General features: G+C 37.4%; 1 protein-coding gene across 1 annotated transcript in view; it reads left to right on the top strand.

The window, feature by feature from the left end:
• PDE7B (phosphodiesterase 7B) overlaps positions 1–10870 on the top strand; it is a 201968-nt gene extending 191098 nt beyond the window's left edge. Inside the window, exons 11-12 of the mRNA XM_036768562.1 lie at positions 296–376; positions 8057–10870. Of these exons, the coding sequence (XP_036624457.1) occupies positions 296–376; positions 8057–8304 (329 nt within the window). The 3' untranslated portion in view covers positions 8305–10870. The remainder of the gene's footprint in view (positions 1–295; positions 377–8056) is intronic.
• Positions 10871–19123: the final 8253 nt, after the last annotated feature.

The following is a 19123-nucleotide window of genomic DNA, read 5'->3' as shown; positions in this document are numbered from 1 at the left end:
TCCTGTTTTAGGTTCTGTGGTTCCTGATGTAAGACCTCGCCTGATCTTAGACTAGTTGGGCAGACCTTGTGGTAACCTGAATTGACTATTGATTCCCTGATATTTTAACGTCTCACGGTAATTACTGTGGCAGGACAGGGCAGAGCAAGTGAACTTTTAATAAAGGCTTTTGATGATGATAACAAACCAAGCACAAATTTCTGGAATTTCTTTTCCCAACCAGGTGGTAAGGAATTATAAACTTATTTTCATGAATGCCAAAACACAAATATATCCTCTTCTCCTTTCTTCTTAGGTCACCTCGAGCAGAAATTCGAACTGGAAATAAGTCCTCTTTGTAATCAACAGAAGGATTCAATCCCTAGTATACAAATTGGTAAGCTGGCCTTGAATTTTTGTTTTAATTTAGTTTGTCATGGACTCACTGCCAGGAGTCACACAACAAATAAACAACCCCTACACAAGACTGAAAATGGAGTTTGATAAGATCCTTTTGAATGGTTGAACCCAGAGTGAGAAGAAAGAACATGAACTGTTGGTTATTTAACCAAATAGCATATGTACAATACTTGTTAAAATATGCACATTTGAAGGAAAAATGAACAGGGCAAACGCCTTGTTGAAGAACATGAATTAAGCTGCACTAGACCAGCAATTTAGAATTGAATCAACAAAAATAGTAAGAAGCTCACAAAATTCAATCTTTTTTTAATACTTCTTTCAGCACACTTCCTTAATTAAGAGCATCTTAATCCTATAGAATTAATCCTATGTTATTAAACTTGTAATGTTTATGTAATGGCTAGGTATGAAGGAGGAAGTTCTGCCATATTATCAGTTGAAACTTCTTTATATATTTTATGACATTTTTAACCCTCAGTCAGTTTCATGTTCATCTCAATCTTTATCATGATTCCCAAGCTTTTAAAATTTTTTTCGCTTTTATAATTTGATGTGAGAAATATAATTTGAGTTACTTTCAAAGTTTTGTAACTTTGAGATAAATACCTAATGTGATTTTACCATGAAGTTAATTTGAAGCTCCTTGAAGGGCAGGAATTGTTTCATTTCTGCCTTTTTATCCCCAGCATTTAGTACAGTACCTGGCATGTAATTTTGTTTTCCAGTCATATCCAACTCTTCATGATCCCATGGACCATAGTACACTGGGCCCTTCTGTCCTCCACTATCTCTCAAAGTCTGTCCAAGTTCATGTTTATTGTTTCCATGACAACATGTATCCCTCTCATCCTCTGCCCTCTCTTTTTCCTTTTGTCTTCAATATTTCCCAACATCAATGAGACCCATCTTTTCATTATGTGGCCAAAGTATCTAAGCTTCAGCTTCAGAATTTGACCTTCTAGTGAACAATATGAATTAATTTAAGTATTGACTGATTTGATCTCCTTGGAGTCCAAGGGACTCTCAAAAGTCTTCTCTTGTACCTTAATGGGAAAGCATTAGTTCTGCAGTGCTCAGCTTTCCCTATAGTCCAACTCTCATAGCCATATATTGCTACTGGAAAAATCATAGCTTTGACTATATGGACCTTTGTCAGCAAGGTGATGACTTTGCTTTTTAGTATGTTGTCCAGATTTGCCATAGTTTTCCCTCCAAGGAGCAAGCGTCTTTTAACTTCATGGTCGCAGTCACCCTCTGTATTAGGAGGGCAGAGTTTATAATCTCAAAGAGGATCATAAACATGTCTGAAACGTTCGGAACCGCCGGATATAAGAAACTCTCAAAGTAGAAGGCAGAAGAATCAAAACATTTATTTAGGCTCCACAGTAACCAACCCATGAATCAGCAACCCCATTTTGATATATTGATCAAAAGCTTCCAGGCCCAATAAGTACACCTTGAAAGAGTAACCAGGAGGCTACAGAGAAGCATGATTGCGTAAAGCAAAATCATGTTTCCCCCTCTATGGTAATAAGATTACCCACTGGCCTGAAGTCTTTGTTCAGCTTCCTCCCGTAGGTCAGCTCTGCTACTGGCAGCTCCTGCTTCAGCTGTGGCTGTGGCTGTAACTGTAGCTGTAACTGTCGCTGTAACTGTCGCTGTAACTGTCGCTGTAACTGTCTCTGGCTCCAACCGGAAAAGGAAAAGAGGATCTTCAAGCTGTCCTCTCCCCTCTTATAGAGTTTTTGACATCATCAAGCACCGCCTGAACGACCAGGGCCGATTGGTTCTTGACTTGGCCCCTCCCCCTAGTGTAGCCGTTAACACCTCCCCTCAGCCAGCCCCATGACTCATCACACAGGAAGTTGTCTGCTTCCTGGAATGCTCTTTGGGCTTCCTGCCCCGGAAGAGCAAGCCACAGTGTCCAGAGGCTCAATGAGGTAAGCTGAGTCATTCAAAGAAAACAAAGGCCATTCTGGCTACACCCTCTGCAGTGATCTTTGAGCCCAAGAATATAAAATCTGACACAGCTTCCATTTCTTCTCTTTCTTCCTTGCCAGGAAGTGACAGGACTAGTTGCCAAGATTTTAGAGTTTTTTTGATGTTAGCTTCAAGCCAACTTTTACACTATCCTCTTTGACCCTCAACAAGAGCCTTCTTAATTCCTCCTCATTTTATGTCATCAGAGTGGTAACCTCTGCACAACTGAGATTGTTGATGTTTCTCACAGCAACCTTAATTCTGGCTTTTGATTCATCCAGCCTGGTATTTCACAGATATATTCTGAATCTAAGTTATACAAATAAGGTGACAGTACACAGCCTCTTATATACTCTTTTTCCAATCTTAAACCAATCAGTTGTTCCATGTTTGGTTCTAAATGTTGCTTCTTGGCCTACATATAGGTTCCTCAAGAGACAAGTAAGATGATGTGGCATTCCTATCTCTTTGAGGGCTTGCCATATTTTGTTGTAGTCCACATAGTCAAAGGCTTTAGTGTAGTCAATAAAGCAGAAGTAGATTTTTTTCTGGAACTCTCTTGCTTTCTCCATAATCCAGCAAATGTTGGCAATTTGGTCTCTAGGTCCTCTGCGTCTTTTAAAACCAGACTGATCTTCTAGTAAATCTTTGTGCACATATTTCTGAAGCCTAACTTGCAGAATCTTAAGCATAACCTTGCTGGCATGTGAAATGATCATAACTGTTTGGTAATTTGACCATTCCTTGGCATTGTCCTTCTTTAGGATTGGCATGTAAACTTATCTTTTTTAATCCAGTGGCCACTGTTGAGTTTTCCAAATTTGCTGGTATACTGAATGTAGCACTTTAAAATCATCATCTTTTAGGAATTTAAATAGCTCAGTTGAAATTCCATCATCTCCCCTAGTCTTATTGTTAGCAATGCTTCCTAAGAGCTCACTTGACTTCATTATCAAGAATGTCTGGTTCTAGGTCAGTAACCACACTATCATGGTTGTTGGTGATGTTAAGATCTTTCTTACATAGTTCTTTTGTGTATTTGTGTGACCTCTTCTTAATCTCTGTTAAGTCCCTACCATTTTTGTGTTTTATCATGCCCATTTTTTGCATGAAATGTTCCCTAGATATCATAGGTGCTTTACAAAAAAAAAAAAAAGCTCATTGAATGAACAAATGAACAAACTTAGAACAGAGGTAGTCTGGTAAAGATCACTACTTCTTTGAAATAATAACTTTTAAGAAATTTGACTAGCCATTGTATATATAAATTTTTGAACCCAGGACAGTATTTACAATAATGGACGCTACATTCTGAGGGTGACAGGAGAAAAGAAGTACTACCTTCACAGTGATAAAGAGGAGACAGGGCATTGGGCAAAGAATAGGGGTCACAGAAAAACATCCCTTCTTCCTCCAACTTTTTCCTCCTTCTTCACAACAGAAGAAGAGAATCAGGCAGAAACGATAACACTAATAATTACAATCCATTTTTTCCTGGTGCTTTGATGTTTTACAAGGCACTTTCCTTACAAAAAACACAAGGAAGTAGCTCATGCAGATATAATTTGTCAATTAATAACTGTTTCCAAAGGCAAAACTCTCCTTCCCATTGTCTGTCCCTGTACTGTCCTCCACATCCAGCTCCCGCCCACTTCCTTCTCTTCACATTGTGCCCTCTAGAACCTTCAGTCTCTCAGACAGTGATATCTCTTCAGACTAGAACATCCTCTTTTCATACTTTTTTCCATCTTCTGCTCATGGAAAATGTTCTGATTCTTTGGAAAATGTTGCACCTTTGTCCACTTACCATCTCCAGTAGTTTTGTCTTCTCTCATACTTTGCAATGCACTGGGCTGGGGGCAGGAAGGTGGAGGGAGGGAAGTTGACACATTCCTTGCCTTCATGCAACAAACTCTTCCTTCGAGGTTCACTCTATGGATCTATCTTGCCCAGGACACATTCTTGTTTCAAGGATTGATGGGCCTTCAAGTTATTTTCCCTACTTTCAAAAGAGTTGGTTATCTGGCTTACATCTCTACCCCTACACTTTGAGAGTTTATGTTGCTATCCCTTCCCTAGCCTACCAATTAATCAGCCTTCTCGAATCCAGTAACTTATATCTTCACTCCACTTTAACTACCGATGGGGACAGTAACATTTTAAATCTCACTATCACATATAACTGTTAGCACCATGATCTTGGACTCTGATATCTCCCCTCTTTGACATTCACCTAGCTTTCTATCTCACCATTAGTCTTACTCCTCCTAAACCTATTATTCATCCTCACCACAACCTCCATTCCTCCCTTTTTCCTTCGTCCATCAATCCTGCTCTGGCCTTATTTTCCTTCTTTCAGTCTTGACCCTATAATTATCCAGTTCAGCACACTGTCTTCTACTCTGGAATTCTTTGCCCCTTTGCTCTTCTGCCATCTATACCCTACCATTCCCAACCGTGGATCACCCCATCTCTACCTTCCACTTCTCTGCTTCTACTTCTGAAACTCCAAAACACACTGGAGGGAGTCACACATCACTGTTTTCCCGCTGGGTCCGCTACAAATTCATATTATCTAATCTTAACTTTGACCTTGTAATCCTTTTATTCTTTCTTCCTCTTCTCAGAAGCTATTCCATTCCCTTTTCCTCCACATGCACACAATGCCACATCCATTCCTCTTTTTTGGTCAGCTAATATCTTTGCCTTTTACTTCATTGAGAGAATTAGGGCCATTCACCTCCTGCCTCCTCAGTGAAGGCTCTTTACTCAACCTCTCTTCTTTCTCCTCATTCTCTTCCTTGGTGATATTGTCTTCTCCCTTGAGTTTGAATATCATTTCTACACAAATGACTTTCACATTTAGATATCCAACCCTAATCTTTCTGTTGAATTCCTGTCCTTCTGGACATAGGTGTCTCAAATTCAATATGTCCAAAAGTGAATTATCCTCCTCTCTAAGCCTACCTTTTCTCCTTTTCTGTTAAAGACATCCTTCCAGTCACTCAGGTGTATAACCCTAGGAAAATCCTTGATTCTTCCCTCTCTCTCATAATCCTCCATGCTAGCTCCACAGTATGTCCACTTGTAATACAATCACCCTAATTCAAAAGATGGCACCTTTTATTGTAGAAATGATATATCATTTGGTTGAGAGGTAATCATAGCAGAATGAATAAAGAGCTAGTCTCCAAACCAGGAAGACATGAATTCAAGTCTTGTCTTCAGCATATACTAGCTATGTGACCATGAGCATGTGATTTAATATCTCGGTGGTCTAAGCAACTCTCTAAGACAAGTTACAGAGAGTGTGTTGACCTACATTGGCAAAGGGAGTTTCCTCAACTAAAAATTGTCTATAACCATGAAATCACAGGTTCAATCTCTACTCCTATATATTTTGTACTTACTTAACCATGAAAAGATAAGCTGATAGGGATAATAAAATAATGATAAAGACCTGGCAACTGACTAGATATGGAAGCCACATAAGAGTGAAGAGTACAGGATGACTCCTAGATTAGAAACATGATAGATTGGAAAATAAAAATGTTCTAGACAGAAATGGGAAAGATAAGAGACAGGGTTAGACAGAAAGATAATGGATTCCATTTTGGACATGTTTAGTCTAAGATGCCTATGAGACATCTGAGTGAAGTCCAGAAGGGAACTTGAAAGGCAGGCTTAGAATTGTCAGGATCAAGATGATAACTGGATACATAAATGGAAGTGTAATCTGAATAAATATAATAATTGAACCCATTGATGGAAATTACCAAGGGGATTATGGAGGTTAAGGAGAGAAGAGAGAAGTCAAAGTAAGCCCAGGTTAGAGACTTGGGATACACTCACACGTAAAGAGGAGACCATGGATGATATGCCCACAAAGAAAACTGAGAAGGATCATTCAGACACAAAGGAGGAGAACTATGAGGAGAGCTATGAGAAAAATCCAGGACGAAGAAACTATCCAGAAAGAAAAAGTAGTCAAGAGAGTCAAATGCAACAGCATGATCAAGATGAGGACTGAGAAAAAAATGCCACTGGATTTAGCAAGAAAGATCTCTCATTGATAAGTCTGAAGAGAACAGATTCAGTGATAGGGGATGGAGGCCAGATTACAAGAGGTTATGAAATGAGTGGAAAGTGAGAAAGTGAAGAGAATTAATTTTCTTTTTGATTTTCTAGGAGTCTTGCCTACGAACGGGACAGATTTAAGACAAGAATTTAGGGGGATGGTAGAATCAAGTGAAGGGTTTTAATTTGTTTTTTGTTTGTCTTGTTTTGTTAAGGATGAGGGTATGTTATAGGCAACAGGGAAGGATTCAGTGAATAAGGATATATTGAAAATTAGGGACAGAGCAAAGATGACTGAAGGCGTAATAGGTAGACAGGGGCAATTCTCATGGAGGAGAATAAGCTGGTGTTTCAATATTGTAGAAGAGTAAACTTTTTGTATTCGATGGTAGAAAACATACAAGAAAACTATCTTAAGGACAAAGATATTTTTAAAAAGCTGAGAAGTAAAAGAATAAAGAAGTATAAAGGAAAAAATGATATCTTATATGCATCCCTGGTATGGCTTTGTAAAAATCCTAAATCCAGAAAGAAACTCATGTCGTTGTTTTCCCTCAGATCCAGGATTCTGTGATTATAATTTTAGAATTTTGACATATAGCTAATTTTTCACACAATATGTGAAGATAATTAAATATACAGTGCTAGTTAGCACGTCGTTTGGATCTTTTCTAACTAAAATTGATCAATGAGAAGCTGAATTGGTATCTGTCTGCTAAAACAGGTGTTTGAAATATTCTCAGCAATTCTAAGTTGGTGACATATTTATAGTGGTATTTTTACAGGAGGATCTAGCCACATTGATTTCTACCTCCCACACAAAGAGTACAATAAAATCTTATTCATTCAGAATCTGTGCACCGACAGGTGCTGACCTAAAGTTTACCTCTGTTTAGCATATATGTTAATAACATGAGATATCTAAAATGTCTAACAGTGTGTTATCTGTTAAGAAATATTTGTTTGCACGAAAACAACTTAGATTCTAAATATAAACTAGTTTTATCAATTTATTAGAGCAAGCTCCTCAAGAGCTTCTACCCTAAAACGAGTTTAGACTGGAGTAGAGCATGAACTTATGTCAGTCTAGGTCAAGGTTTTGTACAGCTTTGAAAATAACAAAACTATGTTTCTTTAAAAACAAAACGTATGTGTATATATGTACACATGTGAATGTCTGATCAGAAAGAACTGAAGGATTTCTGGCTAAGTTGCCGTTGGTGCCTACATATTTAAAGGTGTTTTGTATTGTAAAATGGGTTATACACAAAATTAAGGAGAGAATCTAGTAATCCAATTCAATTTAATCAGACAATTAATTAATTAGATTTAGTCAGACAATCCTCACTTAGTCCAAGTTGGTGACGTTTTCTTCCATAGGAGCATAGAGCTAGAGCTGGAAGGGATCTCAGGGATGGATTTTACAGATGAATAAATTGAGACCCAGGGAGTTGAAGAAATTTGCCCAGTGTCACGCATGTAGTAGTACTGGACTTGAACCTAGGCCCTCTGATTCCAGAACATGTATTCCTTTGATAGTATCACTCTCCTTGTAGTCTTCTCATGACAATCTCCTTTGAATTCTGTCTTTTTCCAGGTTTCATGACCCACATTGCCGAGCCACTCTTCAAGGAATGGTCCCATTTTACGGAAAACAGTCCCCTCGCTGAAAATATGATAAGTAATCTCACAAGGAACCTGGCCAAGTGGAAAAGTTTACAACATACACAACCCAGCAGCGGTGGGGACAGTACTGACAGTAATAGCAACAAGATCAATGATCAAACAGGCCAAGGAACTGAAAATGAGGAGCAGACTGGAAATGAAGGAGACGCCCCACAATAGCGGCCCCGCCCTCTTCCCTTTGGCACTGCGATCTTCTCTCTGCTAGTCGGGATGAAGTTTGAAATCTCAGTGTGCACAGGGCCATCGAGAGCATGAAAGGAAACAGAATCTCTAAGATCCTTGTCAATAAACCCAGACTGCTTCTGGGTTTTGTTCCTGTGCTCTTTTGACCCCCTCCGTCCCCATTTTTCTAAGTGTATCAAAGCCATTTGTCACTTCTGATCATTAGCTGCTTGAGTGAGGAACTCCGTTCAATAAGTGCTGAGACTGGTCCCAGGAACAGGCTTCGCAACTATCAGGGGAAGATTGGAGAGGAAGGAAGGCATCCTTGGCCACAAACTCCATTTGCCCTTGGTCATACTGTGACATGCAGCAGTTCATAGGTCCAGAGCACTGGACAGTTTTTTAAAATCTGGCTACTGAGCTGCACAATAAACCACCAGCAAATTTGGAACTCAGAGGACACTGGTTTTAAGTGTGTGGGCATAAAAGAGGGCAAAAGAAAGAATCTTTTATTTTAATAATAATAATAATTAATAATAATAAACCTTTTTAACTTTTATATTCTGTGCACTAGACAAAGGATCTAAAACTCTGGACTAAGATTACTCTATCTACCCAACCGGTCCCAGAGGAGGCTCATTTTGTTAATAATTTTTATGCCACTTTAGGTTAAGAGACTGGCATCTTCTCAATTTAAGGAACAGTGGTTTCCTGTCAGATCTGCGGGAAGGTGTTGTACAGTCCATTCCTTTGCACCATTAACCAACCTGTCATTTTTGATGCCTCCATTTCAATGACATGTTTATATTCATGCATGTATATTTCCTGTAAATACAAGACGCTACTGATTCCCATGCCAAAATCCATAAGTATTATGGGATTGCTACCTGTATAAACAATGGCACTGTGAACAGAATATTGTTAGTTTTAATACAAGAGAGAGCATTTGTAAATATGGTATAGAGTTTATTAATACACTATTGTTTGCAGATAAAGGCCTTAACTTTAATCATCTTTCATCTTCTGAAAGCTTCCTGAACTCATGTCTTCTCAGATGTGTTTCTGAACTGCCTTTCCATGCCCATCTTTTCCGCTTTTCCAGCTGAGATCATAAAACAAAACTGTGTAATAGTCTTTTTAAGAGAGTTTTTGGAAACTTCACATGCATTCCACTCAAGACCATAGTGTTTAATCTATGGCACCTAACATCACTTCCCCAGATGAATGAGATTCTTCACAAAGCCTGAAGTAATTTTTCAACACAGTAATGTTACCCCTTATATTTTGACAAGCCAACTGATATGCTTGTGTTTCTCAGACTCTTGCTATGGGCTTACGGCAGTCGGCAATCTCCACAGGAGACCTAGCAGATTTCCCAGACCACCTGTGACTCTGCCACCATGTACCAGTTTGGGGATTCCATGCTTTTTACACCTATGAAGTTGTCTGTTATGGCTACAGTACCAAAGTATCCCTTTGTTATGGTTTGGATTCATTTCTTTGGTCTTAAAAGTAGCTGGTTTTGATTTCCTCATTTCACAAAAAACACTCAATCCAACTGTTTCAGTTGAGGGTGTCATTATTTTTTTTAAAAAAAGGAAAACATTTTGTTTCCCTTCAAGACTTTATTCTTACTGTTGAAGGTCACTGGCTAATTACAGCTTTGGCTAGAATAGTCACCTTAGATTGTTCTTTTTAGTTCCAATGTCTTTTTTTTTTTTGCAAGGATTTGCACGTTAAATCAATTATGGCATTCTATTCCTCTGCCAAGTTCTGTGCATTGAGCTGTGTGGCCGCACAAATTCTAGCTTAAGTCACATTAGATGAAAATAGGTAATGCTGCTTTCTTTTATCCTTAGGTTAAGCAACACTGCAGGGGAAAGACGACCATATCTGCCATCACTAATTTGTTTCTGCAATCCCAGCTATGGACGGCTCAATCTTATTTTCTAAAATGCAACAGTTCCCTCTCATTTTATATAATGACACATTAGAAAGATGACCTAATTATAATGAGCATCTTTGGAGAGGGTGTGAGCTAAGCAGGATTAAAAGTTTGATAGAAAATATAGGAACGTGGGATGTCTTGGTATCATAACAAAGGAAACTACTAAGTGACCCAATCTAATTCAAGTCATGAAAATTGTATAAAATGGATGAAAGTCACATTGAAGTTCATAAAAAAATTAAATATGAGGAGGGTGCTGTTGCAAATACATGACACTAGTTCTCCTTGCTCTGCAGTGGTTTCAAACTGACTTCATAACAATAATTAAAGGTGTTCTTTACTATCTCTAGGCTTAGTGGGACACCAGTAAATGAAAGTTTGGATAGGCTCCTCCTCCCAAATCTCTCTAGTCTACCAGTTTTAGTTGGATGTTGTAGAGCGGGCTTTTGAATATCTTATTTAACATCTTTAAGATCATGTCAGGGAAGGTAATTATGGGGCTAATAAAGTAGAGACTAAAAAAGGTGAGATCTCTTGTAGCTAGATATGTGGCTTCTTTGTGTTTAAGAAATGCCTCATGTTTAAATTATAATTTAAATAAATGAATAAGGTTTGTGGGGTGTTGTTTTTATTTTTAACAGTATCCAAGATTGCAAAATTATGGGTCATAAACATAAACTTTAGAATTTGGGGGAGGGGAAGAGGATGCCACAGAATTCTACACTAAATACCTAAGGAGTTAAAACTCATGGAGCTGGCTTCTAGGATACAGGTTGTGAGCAAACTGAACAATTCTTCATGAGCTAGATAGCACTGTCAGTGACTCAGTGCCTGCTTGTCCACTTTGTAAACGCTGTTTCTACAATTGCATGCCATTTAAACATTGCCTGGCATTAGCACCTCCAATAGAAGACTGGCAAAGGAAGGAGGTGGCAAAACTAAAATCACATCTAGGGTCCTCTTCACCTTAGCTACTTTCATTGAATGTTTCACTCAGGAGGGGAGCTTAAGAAGATTGTTAGTTACAAGAAAGGTACTGGATTCACGAGATTTTATTTGTACTATTCTTATTTCATTCTGCCATGGTCCATGAATCCTCAAGAATTGACCCTCATTTCTTTGGAAGAGAGGAGTCAAAAAGCCACAAAAAGTTAAAATTAAAATCAAGATCAAGTTGAAAGAGTACACAGCTTGCTAGGTGAGATTAGACATTTGATTGCTTTTCTCCATTATGGTAGCAGTGAAGAAACAATTGAGCAGAATAGGCTCAAGTAGGCATCCATGGGCACTATCCTAAATTCAAAGTGAAGATTATGCTCCTTTCCTAATTGCTTAAAATAGCCAACTATTTTGAATACCTTGTGATACTCCCTATTATAATCTGCTATGAGTACCTTTTGCAATGATATCATGATATCTGTTACCAAGTACCAGTTTGAAATTGACTCATCTTCATGAGCTTAGATTTCACCCAGATTTATGACACAATATAGTATAAGTGGCTCCTTTTAAACAAGCTCCTCAATGGGTACCTTTTAGATTTCAAAAACTTAACTTGACAATTTTGTCCAACCTTGGCCTCTCCAGTCATTGGATATTCCAGATGAATAGTGAAAAATAAAGATAATTCATATAAAACTTCTAGCCTATGTAAATGGTCTACTTCTCACAAACACACTCATTTCAAGGATCAATCTGTCAGTTTCATTGTGGGGAAACTGGAAAGGATAATTCCTCAGGTCTGCTTCACTGTTACAAGCATTACCACCTTCACTCATTCCAGGGAGAGTGAGAGCAATAGGATATGCCAGTAAAGGTAATAAAGAACACTCTTTCCTCCTAATTAACTGCTATGCCCATTCCAAAAATATTTTTCCCATCTTACACTTGAGGTATCTCCTATGGAATAAACAAACAGTAAACCAGATTCCCCTGAGAAGTGAGCAGAGAAACAAAGATGTATACATTTGATTGTGCAGCTATACCCAAAAAACCATTGCAAAGAACCACTTGTTAAGAATATAGTACTGTATATCAGAATCATAGCCCTCTAAAGATAATTGCTGAGTACAATAGGAATGGGTGAAGTGCCCAAATATTTCCAGAAATTAGGAAGAAAAACAGTACACTCTGTGTTCCTTCACACTCATACCTGGGTGCCTTTCTCTTTAATCATTCCAGATCCATTTTTATCAAACTTTATGGTCAAATTCCTACAGATTTCTTAGAGGAACAAAAAAGCCATGATCTGTTTACAAAGAAAAATGTCCTTTCCTTCACTCTCAAATATTCTATACCAGGAAATAATAAACAATAGTCAAAATCTAGTGTTCTAATGTGAAGGTCAGGCATGCTTTTCAAAAGTGCATCTGAACCTTGAACATCTCTGGGGCTAAGCCAAATGGGAAGAGACAATTTTGTCTCTCTTCAGACACTGCCTGCTAATACAATTAATGAAGATAAACTCCAGCTATTCCAAACAGCTGATGTTTTGCTTGCTAGTAGTCTTATAGTCGGCATTGGTATTATACAACTCAGCTTTAAAAGGTTCCCACTCAAATTACCCTGAGCCTTGAGTATCTTTTAGCTTCTGGCTTAGAAATAATTTTGCAAAGAGACAATTAACTGTGGCCAAAGAAAATTTTAAATGCTAGGCAAATAGCAGAAAAGAATTGTTTTTTCATTTATTTTACAATGGGAGACCTGCTTAGTTAATTAATTAAAAAAGAAAAAAAAATGACTATCATCACTTTGGATTTTTTTTTTACTTGTCAGGTTGTTTAAAATGATCCCTAAAATCTCTTTCTTAAATTACAACTAAGAAAACTATTACTTAATGATCTCTATTCTTGTCAATGTCATTGGTCTCCTACAGTATAGTAGAGGGCACTTGGCTCTGTAGGCAGCTCAGGTATGGAAAAAAAAGGTTTTGCCAAAAAATAATCTTTTAAAGTAAAGTTAGGATCCACCTCAACATTCATGTTAGTGGTATATATATAAAAGCAATTAGTTACTTGAGTTATGGTTTTAGTCACTTTGTCTTACTCAGATTATTTTCCATGATGCTTACTGGACTGTCTCAGCAAACCCCTGGCAACAGGTGTTTGATGATTAGATTGTCTCAGGTGCCTCCTGAATTCCACATTTACAGTCCTCAAAGAAAGAGATAAATTGTCCACGATGTGCCTAGTTCCACACTGGCCACACATTTCAAAGCAGCTTCTCAGTTGGTATCCATTGACTGACATATGGTTGTAGAGGATATTATTATGGTCAGTTAAAAAAACAAGCTAAAAATGCGGCAAAAGAATTAGTACTTATACTTCCTGGGGATACAACTGAGAATCAAAACACTTGAACACTGACAAAATAAGGAACTTTACCCCATTCGTCATTTGGGACTTTTTTGATAGGACATGATATGAGCCCTAGTTGTTTTTAGTATTAAGCCAGTTAGATTTTTAGAGAGTTTAGGTTAGAGATTATTATCAATTGATTTGCCTCACACATCCAGACAATATAATAGCCTGAAAAATTTAAGGGTATAGCACTGTAACCCCCATTAACCCAATTAAAATTTTGCTTCTGCTTTTAAGGGGAAAAAAGTCCAAAGAAATTGGGGTTCTACTTCTGGTCCTTTGTCAACATTTATTCATCCTTTGCAATTAAAGCAAGATAGAATCAGTTTATATCATATTTTTGACCTGACCATTTTAGCCATCAAATACTCAGTAGGAGTGGACAAAAAATATTGAGGTAATTAAGGGGGAGGGGAAAATTAGAGGTATAGAGTTCTGAACTATATTACTTTAATTGGATGCAGCTGGGTTACTTTTTAATATAAACAATAGTCTGTCTTCTTTGTCTTGTCGTTTTTAAGTTAACATTCTTTAGCACAGAAAACAGAGAAACATGGTTCTGACTTTGCTAGGGAAGACTGTGAATATAACCCTAGCTTTAAAGAAAAGGGGGGGAGGGCGGTGCTGGGTCACATTCATAAAACATGCCAGGCTATCCAAGTTTTCATTAACCCAATGAAATGTCCACCAACCCACCATATAACCAGATAGTGACAAAGATCCTTGACTCTTTCAGCATCTCTCATTCACTTTTCTTTATCTGGCTACCCTGAGCACATTCAAGTGAGTTCCTGAGCATGGGAGAAATAGCTGTTAAGTTTCGCTGAATTAAACTCTTAAGTAATTGATCTAGATGACTTTTTTGATCACCAAAGGTAAGCAGTTGGGGGCCCATCTAAATGATGGGATTAAAGATAGGTCATCTTTTCATGGGAAAGATATGGTTTCCATAAGGAAACCACTTCTTGTGAAAAAGAAAATGGCAAGAATGCCACTACATTGTTGACATGTCAATCACTATTCTCATATTTAAATAAAGTACATATTCATGTCCTTCAATATATCCACTGAGCAAACAAAAGAGATGAGATTCACTGTTCCTTCAATTGGCAAGTACGTGTGTATCTTTTCAGCAATAGATTAAGGGGTCCTAAATGAGAGAGGTTTGGAAAGAGCCTTTTGGTTATCAATTTCTACCTACTTCCCACTTTTTCACTTGAAATCAAATCTTCCCTCAGAGCCACCCATTACGTTTACAAGAATTTCAGTGCTCGTGAGCAAGTTATACACATGGGAGGAAAAAGTCACTTATAAAAAAAAAATTTAAATAGTGTTTGCACAGTGTCATCAGTGTGGGATTCAATTCCATGGGGATTTCATTAATATAAAAACAAACTAGATTTATTTCATGGTCTCAAGAGAAACCATAGCTTTCAAAATAAATGGGGTTTGGGATACAAAGAGAAGCTAGCTGGTGGGATTTTAAAAGTTCTCAACCTTAGAAAACACAGCAAAGAGAAAATTGGACTGCTTTTCAGATTCAAGGGTGCTCTCAATCAATGCAACCATTAAAGCCTAATGGAAAAATACAGCTCAGTTAGGCCATACTTCCAGAGGAAAGCCATATTGTGATAAAATTCAATATGGCTGGCCCAGTTCAGATGATGAGGTAAAGACCAGAGAAGTCTTTCCACCTGTAAGGATTCAAGGTGTCCCAAAAGTCTCAATGCAGTTATAAACTTTAATAACTCAGAAGTATAAATGATGGAAATTTATAAAAAGAACATGTTAAAAGTTACTTAAATATTTTTAATACTGATATGATTCTTATTAAAATTCAACATAACTGTCTTGTTCCATGGTTCTAAGCAGTTTTCAAACTCTGTAGAAACTCTCATTGAACTTTGTAAAAAAAAAAAAAAAACTAGTCAGACCAGAAATTTAAATAAATTTTCAAATGATATTTTTGTAAGTTTGTAACACTCATACTTCTGAAGTTATTAAAACTTAAATATGCACCAAGACTTTGGGGACACCATTTATTATATGAGGTAGTCTAATATAACGGGAAAATAGCATTCAATTTATAGCTAGAAGAAATAATTTCAAATCTCAGTGTATCTATTTATTATCTGTATGATCTCAGACTTATCGCTTAATCTCCCCAACCTCAGTTTCTTTATTTGCAAAATGGGGGGGGGGAGCAGGGAGAAAAGGAGGAATGAGAAGAAAGACTAAGTGATTGATAGCTGAGGCCCCTTCTAATTATAAATCTCATGTAGTTAAATGCATTTTAGAGGTCTACATGGGCTTTAATAACAAAAACATTTTATTTCTAAATAGCTCCTTCCATACTTCCAAAATACATACTTCCAAAGTTTTCTTGTAACTCAAACTCCAACAGGTTATAAAGCTTGTCTGCTTTAAATAGCACATCTCCATTTAATATGGTTTAACCAATATTCATCCCCAAACAATAACTTATAAAAGTAGTGATCAGCCTCCCAATAATGGAGAGAGTGTGTAAGTATTGCATCTGACAACTCACTGAACTGCGAGTAGATGCCCTGGTTATCACAAGTGGATGGGACTGATCGGAATAAATTATTGGATGCTTTCTTTGGTGTATTCTATGCCACAGAACAAGTGGTGAGAATGAGATTATTTGACTATGGAAATTTCATGTACATCTGGGTTTTGATTCAAGAAGACCTGAGTTCAAATCCTGTCTCCAACATTTAACTAACTGTACCATCCTGAGCAAGTAACTTAACCTCCCTCAAATTCAATTTCCTTATGTGTAAAAGAGGTTGAACTTGAAGACCTCTAAGGTACCTTCCAGCTCTAAATGCATAATTCTGCAATTCTATGAATTATTTAAGGGCTAAGATGCTAACTTTATTATCTCCAAAGTCTCATTTTTGTAGACCATGGAGTAGGTTACAACTATTAAAGGTATAATTGTTCTTCTTTTATTAGAAACTTATTATTTATTCTTCATGTGAGAGAGTTGGTCTCTACTCCCAGGAAGAGACACGTCATCCACCAGGGAGCAGAGATCTCCCTCACATTTGTAATACTCTGGCATATATGTTCAATATATCAAAATTTTCCATGTAGAGAATAAAAGATCTGAACAGATTTAAATTAAATTACTGAACTTTTTCCACTTAAATCAGTTCACTTGTTCCAAACATCATGTTTGTTGTGAAACATGTGTGTACATGTGTGTGTATATACATACATACATATATGTGTATAATACTAAAGGGATGTGCATGTATGTGATATCACATCACAATGCTGAGAAAAAGCATTCGACTCTGTGAAAATGTCATGACTGCTACACAATAAAGCCAAGAATCAAATCCAGAGCTTTAACTCTATCTTTTTAAATTCAATGCTGTAAACCTTCATAATTTCAGAAAATGGCAACTAATAAAAGGAAATTACAGAGGATGTGGCTGCTTCTGATTTATCATGGAAAACAAATCACTTGGGAAAAAAAGTTTTTGTAGCATTTGTTGGGAAAAGACAATTATTCTTCCAAAAACAAGGCTATGGCAAAAAAAAAAAAGGAGATGAAAGGATAACAAGTGGAAATGAGAGTGAGCTTATGGGGATCCTTCCTTGATTTTTTGGGAGAAATAAGTCCCTTCTGGGTAGGATATTAAATTAAAAATCAACCTAGACACTAAAAGGGCAAAATTCTTCAAGACCCTAAACCATTTAAACCTGAACGGGGTTTAAATTAAGCAAAATAATTTTTTTTAAATCTAAGAAGGAATGAAGAGAGGGAAGAAGAGAACAAGAGATAGAGACAGAGAGAAAAACAGAGAGGCAGAGGTAGAAAGAGACCGGGATAATGACAGAAAGACAGGGAACCCATTAGCAGAAAGAAGAAACAGATCTTGCTTTATTTTCTCTCTACTTTCCTCCACATTCATTCCTCATCAGATCAGATCTTTTCTCTTCTTTCCTTTTTTCTTTTCTTTTTCTCTTTCTTCTTCCTTCTTTTCTTTCAAAGGAAAAAAAAACCACTTGTGTTGGTCAACTAGGAACAATAGAATAGTATCTCTTGTTTACACTTAATATTTCATCTTGCTTGCTTTTTGGACTCCAACAGTACCTTGGATGCTTTGACATTTGACAGCAAACATCAGCAGTTGACATTTAAAAAAAAAAAGATTTTTTTCAATTCAGTTTAATTAAACAAACATTTAGTAGTACTGATAATATGCCAGGCACTGGGGATGTAAAGATAAGAAATGGCATGATCCCTGACATCAAAGAACTTATAGTCTAATAGAGAGATATTACATGTACACAAGTAAGTGTAATAAGAGACAGAATGTGGTAGAGGGGAAAAGAGAGGTCCCAAAAAAAGTGCTCTAGAAACCCATAAGGAAGGAAAACCACTTTCAGCTGGGGGATCAGGGATGCCATATGGAGGATGTTAGGCAGATGACATAGCGAATAGTGCACTGTACTTGGAATCAAGGGACTTCCCTTGAGCAAGTAACTTAATCTCTCTTTGCCTCAGTTCCTTCTTCTGTAAAAGGAGGGAGTTAGACTCAGACTTCCTCTAAGGTCCCTCCCTGCTCTAAATTCGAAGTGTTTTTCTCATCTGAATAAATACAAATAGAAGCAAGCAAGAGCAGGATGAGATCAGAGAACAGCTGGTATTCAAATTTGGCTGAAACAGAGTATAGTGAGGAGACAGGAGATTCAAATTAGATTGAAAACGGAGGCTAAAGCCAGACTGTGAAGGTTCAAATACCAGGTTAAGGGATTTTATTTTATCCTATGTGCAATAGGAAATCACTGAACATTTGTAGCCAGATTCTGCTTTTCTTTATAAGGCTATAGATGCTAAGCTACTACATGTTAAGAAATCACACCTAATTTAGGAATAAAGAGCAAGGAATCATTCATGTCCATATGTCAGGAGGCAACCAGCCAAAGAAACTTGCGGCACAAAAACCCCAAACAAGATCTCTAAGGAAAGAGTGAGGCTTCTCTTCCAACCAATCAAACAACAGTTGGGTGCTGAGAATTAGGGGTCAGGATGAGAGGCAGTCAGCCAAAAGACCTTTGCCCCTGCTTCTGAAAGGAGAGCCAAACCAAAATTGATGAAAACAGGGAGCTTGCTGTTCAAAGCAACAGCTATCCAGTCTTCCAGTCTCTGGATGAAAGGGGAAAGTATAATAAATTTGAAAAACATAATGGAGTCGGTTCCAAACTAGCCAACTTAACTCTCCTTAAATGACTGAAAACATTATGCATCAACGATTCAAAACAATATCAAAAGAATATCAGTGAGAAATAGAGGAGTTTCTACCACAGCCATCTAAACAACTAGAATTTGAAATGCCAGCAATATAGCTTACAGATCTTAAATCAAACCCCGGCTCTTACCTACAGCTGCAGTTCACACATACTTTACGGATATGTCGGGAAGCAACTGGTCAAAGAAACTAACAAACACAACCTACCTCCCCCTACATTA

This window comes from Trichosurus vulpecula, chromosome 7 (genome assembly GCF_011100635.1).
Source record: "Trichosurus vulpecula isolate mTriVul1 chromosome 7, mTriVul1.pri, whole genome shotgun sequence".
NCBI classification, from domain to species: domain Eukaryota; kingdom Metazoa; phylum Chordata; class Mammalia; order Diprotodontia; family Phalangeridae; genus Trichosurus; species Trichosurus vulpecula.
This window is presented reverse-complemented; position numbering and strand designations above follow the sequence as displayed.